This window comes from Cucumis melo, chromosome 8, assembly GCF_025177605.1.
Source record: "Cucumis melo cultivar AY chromosome 8, USDA_Cmelo_AY_1.0, whole genome shotgun sequence".
Classification (NCBI taxonomy): Eukaryota; Viridiplantae; Streptophyta; class Magnoliopsida; order Cucurbitales; family Cucurbitaceae; genus Cucumis; species Cucumis melo.
Genome location: NC_066864.1, coordinates 2,540,008 through 2,556,894, shown reverse-complemented (window position 1 = coordinate 2,556,894; position 16,887 = coordinate 2,540,008). Strand labels below are relative to the sequence as shown.

The following is a 16,887-nucleotide window of genomic DNA, read 5'->3' as shown; positions in this document are numbered from 1 at the left end:
AAGGTTCCCAAGTTCTTGAAAATGGATAACTCGTAAATCCTACTAATCAAAGCCGAGTTTCATAGCAAACAACGTATTCTTGATCCTTGGCTGATTCGATTACAACAATCAATCGTACACAGATATTAACTAAGATAATAAAGAAATACGTCTAACCCAAACCCCAAAATCTACATGGAATAACCATACTGATTAGGCGAAAATTTAGACTGCTTCTTGTGTCAACTGTATAATTGACTCAACCTGGAGCTGGCCACATTTTTGTATGAGTATTACAAAACATTATGATTCGATCATCGGAAAGCATTTACAAAAGCCATAAGCGAGTCAACATCTCTCTTCTCAGACGGGTACTTGATCGGCCGAGAGGAATGTTTAGGGAAGAAGAGTATGGTGGGGAAGCTACCTAGCTGCAACTCCTGCTGTGCAAACTCTTTTTCATCGCCGTCGGCTCTAAACTTCCCAACCTTCACTCCTGTCCCAGCTAGCTTCTCGGCCAATTCCACATAGGAACCTTCCATGGCCTGCTCAATTTGAATAGATGGAAATTCTAAGCAATCTCAAAACGAAGATTGGTAATATATCATCGTAAATCAAAATGGCAATTATATCAAAACAATATCTTACCTGACAGAAGCGGCACCATGGTGCGTACAGAACAACAATCCATGGTTCTTTTCTACCCTCCAATCTAGCCAAATTCTCTATTCCACCCCTAGTCAAGCTCACCAAATTCTGAGACTCAAAAATATCAGCATCTGTAGAAATTCCATTTGCATTTCCATTAAGCTGGGCTGGATCTTCCTGCTTAAGATTTCCTTTGTGAAGACCACATTCCTTAGCCTTCGCATCCTCCCACCACCACCTACCTTCCCTTTCATGTTGCCATGGCAAAACAGGTCTCGTGCATGGTTCACACCCAATAGAAACGTATCCTTGTGAGTGCAATGTGTTCACAGGCACATTCATGGATCGTAAAAAATCCCATATGTCTTTACTGCCAACGTTAGCAAATGGATTCCATTTGACCAAGCTACCAATGCCACCATCCAGCCCTTCGAAAACAGGGTCCACCTGCACAACAGGAACCTCAGACCTGGTACCAGGGGATTGATCTTTCCTTTGACCAGTGATCCATGCTCTTAGTCCCTTCAAGGCCCTTCTCAGAGGCCTCACCTTGCGCACACGGCAGCATTCCTGGTGTCCATCCTCGTAAAAAGAAAACAGCCCTTTGCTTCGAACTAATGCTTGAACTTCAACAGCATCAGGGAACATGTACTCAATATGGATACCATAATGTTTTTCCACTTCATCAAAGAACTTATATGTTTCTGGATTCAATCTTCCAGTATCCAAGCTGAAAACTCTAAACGGTCGACCAGTTAAATGGGCATACTCGATCAAAGCAACATCTTCAGCACCACTGTAGGAAAGGAAAAGAAAATCTTAGCTTTCAAATTCTAAAAATGTCTACATGGTGAATAGAAAAATATAGTAGTGACTCTCGATATCTCGAACAGTTTCGGCGGGGGAATAATAAATTAATTATATGCTTATAAGAAACCGGACTTTAGTTTTAGAGCCTGTATATGGATCGACTTTCAAAGTGAGCGCAAAAATTTTTTTCTTCCAAAGAATCCCTTACTCTTCTTGCCGTGGCAAGTTGGCAACGGCTAAGAATAATTTCGTTTATAATAAATATATAAAGAAAAAGGTTAAAATCGTTGAAGTATTGTCAGCATCGTTGACCAAAAAAATTTTGATACTGTTATCTCTTAAAACATATTTCCTTCAAAATAAATTATGCTTACGACAAAATCCTCCATACAAAGGAGGGAATATTTGACCAAACCGACTTTTTTAAATTCAGTGTTCAATATTAAGAATCACGAATACGCATCCAGTTCCAGTCAACTTTACCAAATTGATCGGTTCAGATGTGTTACCTGAAAGCAATAGCAATATCATTGCCAAATTTCTCTAGGGCTTTGTCCATAATTTCAAGGGGCGAAGCATTTTCGAGGCCTTTGGCTAAACCCTCGTAGTCTTCAACCTCCACTTCCTCAACCACCTCTGAAATGAAGGTATAAACACGTCATCAATATCACCACCAAAACCAAATTCCTACTTGGAAGCTCTCATAAAACCATCAAGAATACCTAATATCAAAATTAATAAAAATCAACAAAGAAAGTGAAGACCCACCAGGGGGAGCGGAGGCTGCTGCCAACGGAGCAACGGAGTCGTTCCGTTTTGGTTCAGCATGTAGAGGCTCTATAGAGCATCGTCTCTGCGAATAATTCACAGACGAAGCTGGTACATTAGGCCGACTCAACAACCTAACAGAACCAATTTGCGGGGCTGCAAAGATTAAACATACACATCAGACTTGAGTATAGAAGAGAACAATCGAAAAACGATTCCGCTAAATAGAAGTCCGGAAATTCGGAGAAAAAAATTATAACATGGAAAACGTAAATCTAGCCTTCATAATCGTTTGTCTCCAAAAAAGATGAGTAGAATACAAGAAAAGAAAAGGAAAATCTAGAATTGAACAAACAGACATTGCTTGGCAAAAATGATAGCTTCCATAAGAGGAATTAACGAATCTAATTGAACATAAAGAAGAGATTGATTTCCATTCATCAGCACGCTTCCCGTAACCAATGATAATTTAACCATAAAAGCACAGACACGGAGAAGGGGGGAAAAGGAAATTAAAAGGACCTTTAGGCTCGGAGGCGGAAATGGAACGAGAGAAACTGGAACCGGTAATCGCAGAAGCAGAAGAAGAAGAAGAAGCAAGCGCCATTGTTGAATCGAAATCGCTCTAAAAGCTTCTTCTTCGAACACTCTTTTCTCAAAAATAAAAATTTGTGTTTCTCTTTGCCTTCGAGACCGAATTGATAATTTGTTACTGATAGGGAAAATGGAACGATAAATATCAATGGTCCAGAGAGGAAGACGCTTCTGGTTCATTGAACCTGGACGCTATTTTGGATTAGAGCCGCCTCGTCTCTTTTGCTTACGTGGCGGAATATTACTGGCTTTTAAATTAAAAGACCGAAACGCGCGGCGCTCAGCGCTTCCGTCACGTACTTTAGCCCCGACGCCGGAGTCCATAATGGTCAACATCCCATTTTAAAATATAAATTTTTCTTTTTACTTTAAATAGTTTATTAATATTTTGCTTTTGGAAAAATAAAGCAGTTTTGAATTTGTGTCGTACGATGATGATTGTTTATTTTAATTCTAGTTTAAATATAAATATACACGTATGTATATATATGTGGTTGTCTTCTATGCAAAATAGCAAAATAGATTTCGATAGGTAGTCCTAACATTTGTTGTCCGTAAAAGTAACAAAAACGATATATTTAATTGATATATGTGATATATTTGATAACCATATATTTGACTAATTTATTTCGTAATACTTGGTAATGATTGACCGATGAACTTGATTGATATACTACCGATTAATATTACACTCTATTTATATTGATGATACACTTTGACTAACATGTTATTGATGAGTTAGTTAATAATGCACTTAGCTTATTCTATCTAAACTTTATAACAACCATAAGATACCATATCCTAAAATGAGTATATCTCAATTGATTTGGTATATTATCGAATTCAACTTTCTTCTGCATATTTATGAAAAAAGAACCGAAGCATGGTAAGAAATAAAATGAAAATTAAATCTATAAAACATTATTTTCACTTTTAAATTTTTCTATCTGTAATCTATTTTTCAACTATCTTTAAAAAGTCAACTTAAATTTTGAAACTAAGAGGAAGCTCTGGTTAATTTTAAAATTTTAACAATATGATTTATGAAATATCAAAACTTAAAAGTAAAAGGAGGTTTGTATTTTAAGAAAACAATAAATTAAAAAAGTTATATAGTACTTTAATACTTATAAGATAATCTAACAAGGATTCATAATAAATAAATTGATAAGGATAGCATAAAAATCATATTATATATATATATATATATTTGGTACAAAATTTTTACTTTAAAATACCAACCAAATACTTTGGACTAATCTAAAAGGACTCTTATCTTAAAAACAAACGAATATAGATTCTATGGCGATCAAATTCCCTATGTTTCTTCTTTCTTATAATTTTTAATAAAACCCTTTTTCGTCGGTTATGCAACTTTTTGTTTTTTTATATTATGTAGCATTACCTAGAAAGTTTTAAGATTCCTCCAATTTAATATTTGGTCTTAACTTTTATGGTTGTTGTTGGATTCTTATTTTTTTTTTTGTTGGATTCTTAACTTTTTTGTTTGGAAGGTGATAATAGTTGTTTCTTCGATCGACAAAAATCATTTGGAACTTTGATAGGAATAAATTTTTTTTAATATAATAATTGTCGAGATGGGGATCAAACCCTTTTAACCCTAAAATAGAAGGTAAATGTCAATTACCTTTACATGTTGTTTCAATTATACTCAATTGATGTCATGTCAACGAGTGAGCAATTAACATATATATGCGATGTGAATTGGTGAGGTGGGGTCTAAGAAGAAAGGTATGTTAGAGACTTTTTGTCTACATTTACTACTCTCCCTAGATGACAATCGCTTAAGAAAACAATTAGGAACCTTAACATTGATGAAATTAAATTAAAATTCTATATCTAAGGTACTGAGGCTTGGTGGGTGCTTGAAGACCACTTAGGTTATGTCTACTCTATGTAGGGTCAATATTTATTCATAGATGTGGTATGGTTAAAACACATAAGTGACTTGCCTTGTGATGGAGATCATTTCTAAAATCATTTGAACTTCTTGATTGAATTTGATTGCTTGGATGTGATCAACTTACTAATAACACTTCGATGATATCGCAAAGGTACTCAATCAATGAGGCTAAGACTTGAAGTTGTATAATAAGAGTTATCTCTCTCTCATGTTTTGACACCGATTTCAAAATGTTTGAGTACATCCCCTCACGTCTAAAGCTATAAGAACACGAGTCTTCCTCTCTTTCTACTCCTTGCCTCTATCACGTTATATAATATTTTTAGGAATAGCAACATTTCAATTTTAAGGTTAAAATTTTTAAAAACTTGTCCATTTTTTTTAATATTAAATAAAAGAGAAATAAAATAATATTTCAAATTTAAATGATCAAAACCAAACAAATATCAAAATCGAAGTATCAAAATATCTATTTTACATCTAGAATGTAGCCATGTCTAAAGAACAACTAAACTCTTGAATCATCAATTTAGCCTAAAAACTCAAAGACAATAGATGAACGTAAATTTAACTATATATTTAACATAAGCTAACAAAAGGTTCCACAGATAAATATGTCTAATAATAATTACTAATTTAAACAAATGAATTATATTAGAAAGGAACAAAGCTATCTCCTTCAACGAGGCAGAAAAGGTTACTATGGGAGAAATCATCCCAACAAAACATATATCGTATCATTATGTACCAATGGATTGATTTTGTAGTTGTAATTTTCAAAATATTGGGTCACTTTCCAATAAATTTCCATCCACAATATGCTGCCATAGGAGTGGGTGTGGGGCTATAAGGGCAGTGTGGTCTAAGTTTGCCTTTAAGGCATTCTAAGGCCCCAATTTTTTTGTTAAATATTTGTGGTCTTTTTTATTCTATAAATCTATTCTCCCGTTGCCATCCCATCGCTATCACTTCAAATTCATTTTCTAAAAAAATATATTTTATAGGAGAAAAAACAAAACAAAACAAAACAAAAGATAAATATTGATAAATACCCTTAAATAAGTATACTCTGTTAGTTTTCAAATTTGAACAAACATAATTACAAACCTAAAATTAAGGTCAGTTTTAGAAAAAGACCCTACAAACAAGTGGGTATTTATTTATACAATTAATTTGAGAGGATGAAAGGAAAGAATCACGTAGCACCAAGCGAAAAAGCAACGAATTAAAATGGGTAATGGTGGTTGTGAGAATTTGGAATCTCACTTTTTTAAGATCCCACGAGAAAGCATGTCCTTTGCAGTTTTAAAGAGGCAAACCCAACATTTTCTTCTCCAGCTTCGATTTTTGTTTGTTTGTGTGTCTTTTTTTCCTACTAATTCTCTAATCCACATTCACACAATTGGTTCGATTAATATTTGTGAGTGATTCCAAATTTCATTAAAAAAAATGGTTTAGTGGTAAAAAGAAGTAGAAAAGTTCCGACCTTTTCTGATGCAAGCGAACGAACACACGTCGATATAATAATAGTTTTGGGCCACAGGAAGCAATTCAATTATTAACTATTTATATATAGGATGAAGACAATATTGACTGTACGAATGACTTATTAAAACATGAGATTGCATCAAAACATTACATTAAATTCGAGTAATCATTTGCTGGTATGAAAGATAATCAACAAATTACACCAACATTAAATTCATTTTACAAAAGTAAAAGAAAGAGATAGAAAAAGTAAAATTAGCCTGAATTGTTAGGTTTGTGTCTCTGTTTGTATTTGTATTGATAACATCGAAAAAATAGAAAGGTTATAAATAAGTTAACAAAAACGAAAATCATGCTAAATTCCTCGATAATAATTTTCGATTAAGTAATATATATAAAGGTCATGATTTAAAATTCTAATCTCAATTGCGTTATGCACAATTTGATGAAATAAAACAGTGGTGTTAGAAATTATTTTTAATGGTAATGATACGAAAGACTATGCTTAAACCAAAAATTCTGAACTTGTAAGAGCGTTGAAAATTCATCAGGGTGAAATGGGCCAACCAAGCCAACTCAGCCCATTTTGAGAGCCCATACACCAACCAAGTATATATACGGGTCTGAGAGTCCAAGTCAACTTTTTTCTTTTTTCGTATTAAGTATATTTGTGAAGTGAGCACTCTTTTTCTTTCATCCTCTCCATTATTTGATGCTTTCAATGTATGCACATTAACAACATGCCTTCAAAAATAGAATTAGATTCATTGGTATAGATTTGGAGTCACGTTTTCCATGAAAATAAATTTACATTGTAATAATATAACATGTTATTTGTACTATATATTTACTTTGAAATAAAGAGATTTTTTTAGATCTATATCTAGAATTTTAGGATTGAGTTGAATTGAATGAAAAGTTGCTAATTTGTTGGACGAAGGTGATATTTTATTATATTTATAAATATTTTTAAAAATTTTCTCATTTAAAATAATTTATCTTATTCACTATCGTTATTTTATTAGGACAAGGGAGAATATGGAATTCAACCACGTGGGAAATACGTGCGTTAAAAGCGGTGTTTCACGACAGAACGCATAGGGCACTTTCTCTCCCCTGTAACATTCTAGAGGCGCGCGCGACACTAAGACTAAGGTATGATCATCATCCCTCTCACCACTCTCTACAATTCCCATTTCATTCTGCTGCTTCCGTGGATCTAAATTATCTTTCTCTGTTACTCCTATTATCTTGGGGCCAACCATTTTCTTTTAGAATTCCTTAGAATATTAGGTCTTTTTTCTGGGGTGCACACCAATTGTTTGCACAAAGTTCTCGAAGATGATTGATATTAGAAATCAAATATGAGATTGAAATGTCATTCAATTTATTGAAGTGTCCATTGTTTAAATAAGGTGTGTTCGAAGTTTTCAACTCTTTGGTCGTATTATGCCCTAGTCTATATATGCATTTTGATATCTCCATTCCTTATAAAAAAAAAAATGAAACGAATTTTTACATATTTTTGTTATGAAATATTATGATAGACATCATGTGTGCTGCTAATACTGGAGAGTAGATTGTTAGATAATTTCTAGTATAAAATGATTGAAAGACATACGGGAAGTGTGTGGAAATGAAGGACCCACCCCACTTCTTTTGTGGTAAAAAAAAAAAAAAGTTTAGCAAGGGAAATGGAGCTTTCATTATTCAATGTGTGTTTAATTGGTTTATAACGATAAGAGATATTTTAGGATTGCTTTGGTTCTGCCAAGATTATTCTAGTACTCTCAAGCTACTTTATTGGACTGTTTACCCCCGTTCAATTAGCAAGTGGTGAGTTCTTTGCAAGCGGCTCAGTCCATGTTGCGCTATTGAATTTCACATATCTTAGTCTCTTTTCTGTGAATTCTTTCATATTTGTTTATTGTTCCTGAATATCTAGTCATTTTTATCTATACGTGATTGCCGCTAGGATCCATTGGTCAACTAATTTTTCTTGATTCTGCTGTGCTTACAAGATGTAAAATTTTCTAGGGTGTGTGGAGCTGAAGTTGTACAGTTCAATAAATTTTGGTTCGGTAATCTTCTTGTCAATTTTGACAGTCTAGTCGAGTTCAGTTGCTATGGCTGAGGCTGCTGCATCTCTTGCTCCGAATGCCGAGTTGTTGGACTGGCCTAAGAAAGACAAGCGTCGGTTTCTTCATGTTGTGTACCGTGTTGGTGACCTTGACCGTACCATCAAGTATGATTTTATTATTTTGCACAAGCAACTTTGCATTTGGCATTTGATTGATCTGATTATTTGTTTGCTTTGTCGTTTTTTTGCCTTTCAGGTTCTATACTGAATGTTTTGGGATGAAATTATTAAGGAAGAGGGATGTGCCAGAAGAAAAATATTCTAATGCTTTCCTTGGATTTGGCCCAGAAGATTCTAATTTTGTGGTGGAGTTGACGTACAGTATGTGCCCTACATTTATCTGTTTCAAGTTGCTCTTGCATACCTCTGATTGTGTTCTCAGTTTTAGCGTGAAGTACTCCTGATTGGAGTCAATTCGCAAGATGGATAAAATCTGAAAAAAACACCCGCCTTCGATAATATTTTATCTGCCGTTTCCTACCTATCAAATTTGCGGGGTGGTAAACTCAAATTTGTGGCCTTAGCTTATTTTTCTTGATCCTTTACTTGGAAAACACCACTCGTTGTATATGATTTTTTTGTTCATCTGTCTTTGACCATATCGTGTCTGCTGGTTTCTATCCAACAAAGTTATATGGACAGAGGAGAAATGAATACGTTTCTTCCCTTGGCTGGTCACTTAAGATCATTAACGGGTTGTTCTAAATTCTGAAACTTATCTTTTCCAGAGTGCATTACAACTTATCTATTTTGGTTGGGTTATAAACTTAGATGTTTATGGAAGGTTATGAACTTGTATAATTATATTGATGGTGTTTTGCAGATTATGGAGTTAGTTCTTATGATATCGGGACTGGCTTTGGCCATTTTGCTATTGCAACTCAAGATGTAAGAGTGTCCCATTTTTAGTAAGTTTAATTGTTTGCGTTTAACTGAAAATAAACTCTTGTGAACTTCTAGGTATATAAACTTGTAGAAGATATACGAGCCAAGGGTGGGATCATTACCAGGGAACCTGGCCCTGTCAAGGGAGGATCCTCTGTTATTGCCTTTGCAAAGGATCCTGATGGTTATATTTTTGAACTCATCCAAAGGGGTCCTACTCCTGAGCCACTCTGTCAAGTAATGCTTCGTGTTGGTGATCTAGAACGCTCTATCAAGTTTTATGAGAAGGTACCTCATTGAAGGAATTTTTTTTCTATCTGTTTAATATCCTATTGTCTTATTGAAGATATTGTTTCATAGAGGGGAATCCTTGAGCGATGACATGTAAGATTAAAAGCTGCTAATTATGATTCTGGAAAATGAATGATTGTACCCAACCTTGATCAAGTGTGCAGATTGCAAAATTAATTGTTATGAAATTTATCAGCGATAAAAGAGGACACTTCGGTGAAAACCTTTACATTTGTATTAAAGCTATAATATTTTATGGTTTTCCTTTGTATAGGCCTTGGGAATGAGGCTATTAAAGAAGGTTGATAGGCCAGAATACAAGGTTAGCTAATTTTCTTTTAACAGTTGCCACCAATTCTTTAACCACTTATTTATCTCTCGTCTTTCTTATGCTGAAAATGATTTTGTATCTTTTTATCTTGTTATATGCATCCTTCAGTATACCCTAGCCATGATGGGATATGCAGATGAACTAGAGACAACAGTGCTAGAGTTGACTTATAATTATGGTGTGACAGAGTATACCAAGGGAAATGCATATGCTCAGGTGAACTTATCGTACACCTTTCTCCCTCCGTTATTTATTTTAAATGGAAACTCTTTTTATTTCTATTGTCTACTTGTTAAAACGAGCGATTATTTTGTTACGTTTCAGGTTGCCATCGGTACTGATGATGTATACAAGAGTGCTGAGGTTGTCAACCAGGTTAACCAGGAACTTGGAGGAAAGATTACTCGACAACCAGGACCACTTCCTGGAATCGGCACAAAAATTGTTGGCTTTCTGGATCCTGATGGTTGGAAGACTGTAAGTAGTACCTTATTCTAATGGTTCTGCATTCAATTTGGCCTAACACTGTCGTTAGCTATCTAAATTCAGCTAAAATTGGTATACGTTCAATGAGGAAAAAAGAGAGAGAGAGAGAGAGAGAGAGAGAGAGAGGATAAAATAATGGTGTGTTTGTTAACCCTAAAATTACCTAAAACGCTCCACTATTATTATTTTTTAAAAAATTTTAAAATAGTGGTTGTGTGTTCAAAAAATGTGACCTCTAATGGCTGCTTCAGTGTTACACATGTTTAGTGTCTTTAGATTAACTCCAAGAATCTTCTGCTGGAAGAAACAATCATTTAAGAAATACTGGAAAAAGATATATTAATTGGTCTCAAAATAGTGGACCTGTGGCATAAATTGGTGCCAAACTAATGGTTTTGAGTTACATCTTACATGTGATCTTTAATCCTACTTTCTTAGCTATGAAATCTGAATTACTTTGTAATTTTTCAGGGCTAAGCTTTTCATTATTCTCGTGTAGGTTCTTGTTGATAATGCAGACTTCCTAAAGGAACTGGAACATCAGTGAGCTTAGTCTTGTTAAATAATCAAGTGATGAAATAAAACCATCCTGCTTGAGTTTGTAACTTACCTGTCATGTCTTTGAATAAATGTAGAGCCTGATGATGGCTCATATCTTTGACATTTCCAAGTGGTCAGTATGGCATGTATTACATTTTATAAGCAAAAAGAGAAAATCTGCGAACTCACTTTGTAGTTTTATATTACTATTACCTTCCTCCATGTTATTATCTTTATTTTGGTCCCATTGCTTCAACCTCTAGTTATGTAGGCATCAAGTTGGAAATACCCTCTGGATGTGAAAAATGAAATCATACCGAAGTTTCAAAGAAGAAATTGCATTTTCCTCTCTTCTGGGACAAGCCAGCAGTATCATTTTATTAGGTGAAATCCTTAACAGAAGAAAAAACTTAGTTCCTCCACCAACAATTGGTCCAAGTTATACACATACAAGTCTTCCTATAAACTATGGAAGCTGTTAAAAGAATGATGAAGTGAGAATGCAAGGGAAGGATCCTGTTAAAAAAGAAAGAAAAACTTATGTACTTGGTAATTGTAGCAAATGACTTCTCATTTATCCTAAAACCTGAATCTGGCAATTTAATGCCAGATTGATGTGCATAAGAAAGAAAGAACACACTATTCTCCTTCTAAGATAATGAGGAATCAAACTTTGTCAACTGGATAACATCCAAGAACACGAAGAAACCGTGAAAATTCCTGCAAGAAAATGTCACTTTGTAAGGCCACCATAACGCATAGAATTTTTAGTTCTTGAAAACGCATGAAATTGCTATTGATGCACTCAAATTCAATAAAACACCTTCCATTACTTATAAACGTAACAATTTTCTCCCTAATGTGTTGGTTGAAGAGCAAGCTACTAAAAGAAATCAAAATTTTGTTAAGGTAATGAGCATCGTAACTAATCTTTGAAGTCAAGCAACAAAACAAAGCCGTCCAACAAACCATTAAAAAATCGTTCTTAGTATTTGGTGGTTGATGAAAATGTTGGGTTTTTTTTTTTTTTGAAGGAAAAATAAATGAATGATAAATGATAAAATAATAAAAAATAAAAAGGTTTGTTTAGTAACTTAAAGTGATTGATCCTTCTTTCTTTATATAAAGCCGAAAACTTGATATTAAATAAAAACATGGCATCACGTCTATTGAAGTGAGAAATATAACACGACTATGCTAGTTGGAAATTAGAATGGGAAACAAGATCATCTCGTCAGAAATGAAGGATAGAAAATCAGCTTTCTTTACTCCACAAATTGCGATGAACTGACCTGTAGATGTGCCATAGCACATTGAGCTCGGGGTTCCATCATTGAAGCTTCAAAGTCTATGTAAAAGAGATAATCAAAATATCTGCCAACAGCGAGATTCATAAGTTGTCTTTAAGGAATAAAAACTAAAGCAGTTGTAAGTTGACAAGCTTATAGTTATCTACCAATACTTATTTGAGTATAACTTTTCTTTATTTTCTACAAGTAAACCTCCATGATTTCCATGTAATTCAATATGCTGACAAATTTAGCATAAGCTATACCTACGACTACTATTCCAAAATTTCAATATAAAGCAAATTCTTACTCACTTTGCTCTCCCTTCATTGGAATCATCAACGACCCTCAGAGGACGCTGTCTTTGTGGACGACTCTCTATCTGAATAACACCAAATAATGTTAAAAATGCAAGCCCGTTGGCTACTTAGAAGGCAGAACGAGAATAATGAAATCTAATTCAAGGTTACCTTTGTCAAATTAATCTCTCGCAAAGCAAAGACTGCCAAGGCTTTAAATAGAACACCGGGGCCTTCCTCAAGAGTAAAGACAATGCTTGTCTGAAGGGTAAAATAAACTGGATTCACTCTGCATGCTTAAAGATCGTAAGCATAACTATCAATAAAGATTTTACCTTGTAAAGCTTATCTGTTCCTGGAATAACAGGTTCTCTTGCAAGAATCAGAAAACGAGTTATGTTATTATCGTTATCCTGGACATTTCAAATTAGGGACACATCACTTTCAAGTTGCGTAAAACAACTGGCAAGTTTAAACATAAACACCTAAATAATTGATAAATGGATAATGTATAGAACAAACAAATGGACATTAGAGTCTGTTTTATCGATTGCCATATCCTGAAAATATAATGCTCCTGTTGTTTAAAAATTGTTAAAAGCTTTTATATGAATCATATCATATTGCCATTTCTTTCAACTTTATGCATCTTCACCGGATACCATCTGGATTTTCATACCAGGTAAAATACCAAACCGACATTATCCATATCCACTGATGAGCAAGAGAAACTAGCTGTTAGCTCTAGTATGGTACGTAGAAGTATACACCAAAAAGAACAAAAAGGGAAAGTCATTCAACAATTAAGCAAGCGTACGCACTATAAATAGTCAGGAACTACTTAGTAGTTTGTTTTGGCAGTTCGGAAAGTTAAATGGGTTATATAGTGAAAGGAAGAGAAATTTAGCTATCCTTCAGGACTAACATCGACATGGATATCTATCACTACCCTAAACATTACTGCTCCTCCTATTTTTTGTGTGTTAGAGGGAGGGAGGTTTACTGCAATGCAAGAGAATGAAAGTTTTGATTAACCTTCAAACTATATCAAACAGCTAAGTGAAACCTAAAAGAAGCCTTACCTGGACATTATCTGCAAGAATATTTAGCCCATAAATTTCTGCAGCTCGAGCACTTGCGATTGCTCCAGTATCTCTTTCACCACCTGATGCCACCATCTGTTCAGAATTATGTAGTTAATACTGCAAAGAGCTCTCATGTAATGCAAGCTTGAATTTAGGAGAGCAACATGGAAGCTTTCAGAAAGAACCTGAGCAGCTGCGGCAGTGTCTTCGATACTAATCCTCATAACACCTAATGTGCTCAGTGTCATCTCACATTGTTCAAAAGCCTGTTCACAAGGTTTCCATAAATAAATCACCAAACGGAAGGACCAAGCCTTCAAATTTTGGGGGGTTGAGGGATCATAGTCTTTGCACTATTCAAGAGTGTTGATATAGCATATTATATAATCATTATGTACTAAGGTACAAGACTATGTTTCGAAATAAAACAAGGACTATAGAACAATATAAACATTAGGACTGACATGGGGATGGCTCAAAACATTTTTCAGCTCCTCCTTCCTCACACCTTGCAATCCCAAGAGGCAAAGGTTAACTTGCAACTGCACTTCCCCTGCAATGTGCAACCTATGCCGAAGGAGTAAATCGTAATTTCGATGAATGCTTCCACCAACAGAGTTCTCAATTGGAAGAACAGCCTTGTCGACAATCCACAACTCAACTGCCTGCAGAATATAATCTACATATTATCAGAGGATCTACAGCAACCAAAAATATATCAACTTAGAAACAAATCTATTAACCTTAAATGCAGCTTCAAAATCATCACATGGGACAGTCTCACACTTCGGATATGCTTTCAATGCAGCAATCTCACTATATGCTCCAGGTAAACCCTACACCATAAAAATGAAACAGTAACAACGGTGCCATAGACAATTCAAAGTAAAAAGAGTAGCCAAGAGCTGCACCTGATATGCAACTCGAACTTTGGAACCATCATTTGGAGAATGAAGATCAGTTGCAGATAAGGGTTCTGAATTGTTCGTGTAATGCTTAAGGATTAGCTCGAGGAAAACAACAATAAATGAAAACAAGAAAGTAGAAAAGGAGAACTATACTACCAAATAATCTAATGCGCATTTTAATGAAAATTTAGCTTCTAGAAAAACCGCAGAAGAAATCAATTTCGTAATCATATTGATTACTCCATGTCCAAAATGAATTGAAGATTGCTGTCAATAGATACTGGTTCCAATTCCCCAACAGAACCATTATATATGAACTTAAATTGATGGAGAAATATATGCTTATTTAACTTACTTGGAAGAATACTCAAATCCTTACGAGAAACTTTAGGGTCCTCCAGAGTCCGATTGATAATGTTTTGAGAAGAGACAACAGCAGGTGTTTCATCTTCAACGGAAGTAATAGCTCTCGGAGGCAAAACTACGGAAGAGGAAGATTCCCATTTCCGGAGCTTGATAAAATCATTCCTGAAGCTCAAGGAATTGGCAGTAGAAGCAGACCCAAAATCTGAAACATGTAGCAAAAGAGAAGAAGCTCGAGCACAACCCTGGAAGGGTCCAAGATTAAGAGTAGCCATCAAAAGAATTTCACAATGTAAATCCAAAGGGTGTAAATATCAGTTGAATGCGGACCCATTGCAACGGGTATGGTTGGTGAGAAATCTGTTGAGGAGTTTGAGTGAAACCCAGTGCGACATTGTGAAGAAGGTGAAGGAGAGCGACGTTTTTTAGGACCCCACTTCCTTATTGCTTCGTTGAAGAAAAAACCCTGAACAGGGTAGATTCAAGATATGACACCCACAAACCCACAAACACAATCCACCGATTAAAAATGGTATCTTTTCAACACGAAATTGGGTGAGCAAAACCAATAACTAAGTTTTGGAATATTGAGAGTTAAACCCAATTGATGCCCAATGGTCCAATCTAGAAAGCTACAATCTGGCTCAACCCTTAGGATAACATTAGACGACTAGTTCTACACTAAAAAAACATGTTAAATTTAAATTTTTAACATATTTTTTAAATTTAAATTTTATTTTACAAAAAATATCATTTCAAATATTACATAATACTCGTACTTATGAATAAATCAACTAATTAAGATATATCTTATCATGTAGTTTATTTAAGATGAAATATATTCTTTTAACTAAAAGCAAAAGTTTAAATCCTTATTTCTTAAGGTTCATGTTGTGAAATTAAGCAAAAGTTATTACATGTCAATAGAAAAGAAACGTAACAATAAAAGCAAGAACTTTACTTCAAGTCATATTGACCCGAGTCTCCATATATTTCCTTAATTGTATTGCATCCAAATTTAGGCATACATTGTGTCTTGTGGTTTATTTGTGTTAAAATTTGTTTGTTGAAATGTTTGTGAATTTAGGCATCTATTATTTGGTGTCTTTTTTCTTCAAACTTGGTAGACAAGCAACTTCTTTAAAAGGGTTTTTGAACAACATGATCAATGCACTTGGACTTTGTTTTATCCACCACTCAACATAGATTTCATCAAACTTCTACTTTCGTAAGCATTTAAAAAATGGCAAGTTTATTAGCTTGTAAAGGAAGACATTTATTTGCATCCCAAAAAGGTTCAAATGAAGAGACATTGGTTTAAATTCTATGGCTATGAGATTGATCAAAGTATTGAGTTTAAGTAAAAGAAAAGAAAAAAGATAAATTATAAATCGAATTGTTGTTAATCATTAAAAAAAAAACTATTGAGATAAAATAAGTTTGTGTTTTGCAGTACAAATTTATTTATCAAAGCTAATTTAGTGTATGAATTTGTATTATGCTTTTAAAGGATGAAGCTTTAGTGTATGAATTTGTATTATGCTTTTAAAGGATTTTATTGATTCAATAATATTACGTATGTGTAGTGGTGTTGGTTAATAGATTTGTTTTTTTAACAAAAAGAAAATATACATGTACATTGGTGAGGCCGAGCTAACATTTTTTTTCCAACTCCTTCCTTCTAGTCTCATTCTAACCAAACAGCTGCAATTAAAACATCCTTTTGATTGAGTGATTTGAGTGAAAGAGATATCAATTTCCTTTTTAGTTTGTCAATCAGTTTGGATGGATGGTTTGATTTGATCTGACATTGTTTTGTGTAAAGCAAATCTTAGCCTCAAGTTCAAAATAGTAGTGGGTGTCGACACTTTATTCCAATTATGGAATGGAAAGTGAACCAATTGGATTTAGGACAATTTTGGTCAGTCACAATAGGCAAATTATCTCCACCCTGGGGTCAGGAGGAATCTCTTTTTAACCTTTTTCTATACAACGTTGGGTTAAATTATATTATTAGTTCAACTTTTGGGATGGTAGCATCTCTTAAGTTTTTATCAAC

General features: G+C 34.3%; 3 protein-coding genes across 10 annotated transcripts; 1 reads left to right on the top strand and 2 right to left on the bottom strand.

Moving 5' to 3' along the window:
• Positions 1-57: 57 nt before the first annotated feature.
• On the bottom strand, positions 58-3,280 carry LOC103484617 (5'-adenylylsulfate reductase 1, chloroplastic-like). The gene is made up of 5 exons (XM_008441787.3): positions 2,728-3,280; positions 2,206-2,361; positions 1,947-2,073; positions 628-1,423; positions 58-524 (listed from the first exon to the last, which is right to left on the bottom strand). Exons 1-5 carry the CDS (start codon positions 2,810-2,812, stop codon positions 294-296), a joined length of 1,395 nt encoding a protein of 464 aa, XP_008440009.1. The 5' UTR covers positions 2,813-3,280; the 3' UTR covers positions 58-293.
• A 3,821-nt stretch (positions 3,281-7,101) lies between these two features.
• Positions 7,102-11,106, top strand: LOC103484618 (lactoylglutathione lyase GLX1). Of its 8 annotated transcripts, XM_008441788.3 has the most exons (10): positions 7,102-7,151; positions 7,237-7,366; positions 8,318-8,456; positions 8,548-8,672; positions 9,175-9,239; positions 9,312-9,524; positions 9,802-9,849; positions 9,967-10,074; positions 10,183-10,335; positions 10,844-11,106. In XM_008441788.3, exons 3-10 carry the CDS (start codon positions 8,338-8,340, stop codon positions 10,889-10,891), a joined length of 879 nt encoding a protein of 292 aa, XP_008440010.1. In that variant the 5' UTR covers positions 7,102-7,151; positions 7,237-7,366; positions 8,318-8,337; the 3' UTR covers positions 10,892-11,106. The 8 variants fall into 8 exon arrangements, with proteins under 8 accessions (XP_008440010.1, XP_008440011.1, XP_050944603.1 ...); XM_008441789.3 differs by lacking the exon at positions 7,102-7,151 and having other exon boundaries at positions 7,264-7,366; positions 8,249-8,456; XM_051088646.1 differs by lacking the exon at positions 7,102-7,151 and having other exon boundaries at positions 7,316-7,366; positions 8,233-8,456.
• Positions 11,107-11,217: 111 nt separating this feature from the next.
• Positions 11,218-15,391, bottom strand: LOC103484619 (arogenate dehydratase/prephenate dehydratase 1, chloroplastic-like). Its single transcript, XM_008441793.3, has 11 exons — positions 14,821-15,391; positions 14,469-14,533; positions 14,301-14,393; positions 14,022-14,222; positions 13,743-13,823; positions 13,555-13,650; positions 12,808-12,885; positions 12,644-12,733; positions 12,488-12,555; positions 12,177-12,258; positions 11,218-11,604 (listed from the first exon to the last, which is right to left on the bottom strand). Exons 1-11 carry the CDS (start codon positions 15,101-15,103, stop codon positions 11,551-11,553), a joined length of 1,191 nt encoding a protein of 396 aa, XP_008440015.1. The 5' UTR covers positions 15,104-15,391; the 3' UTR covers positions 11,218-11,550.
• Between the last annotated feature and the right edge of the window lie 1,496 nt (positions 15,392-16,887).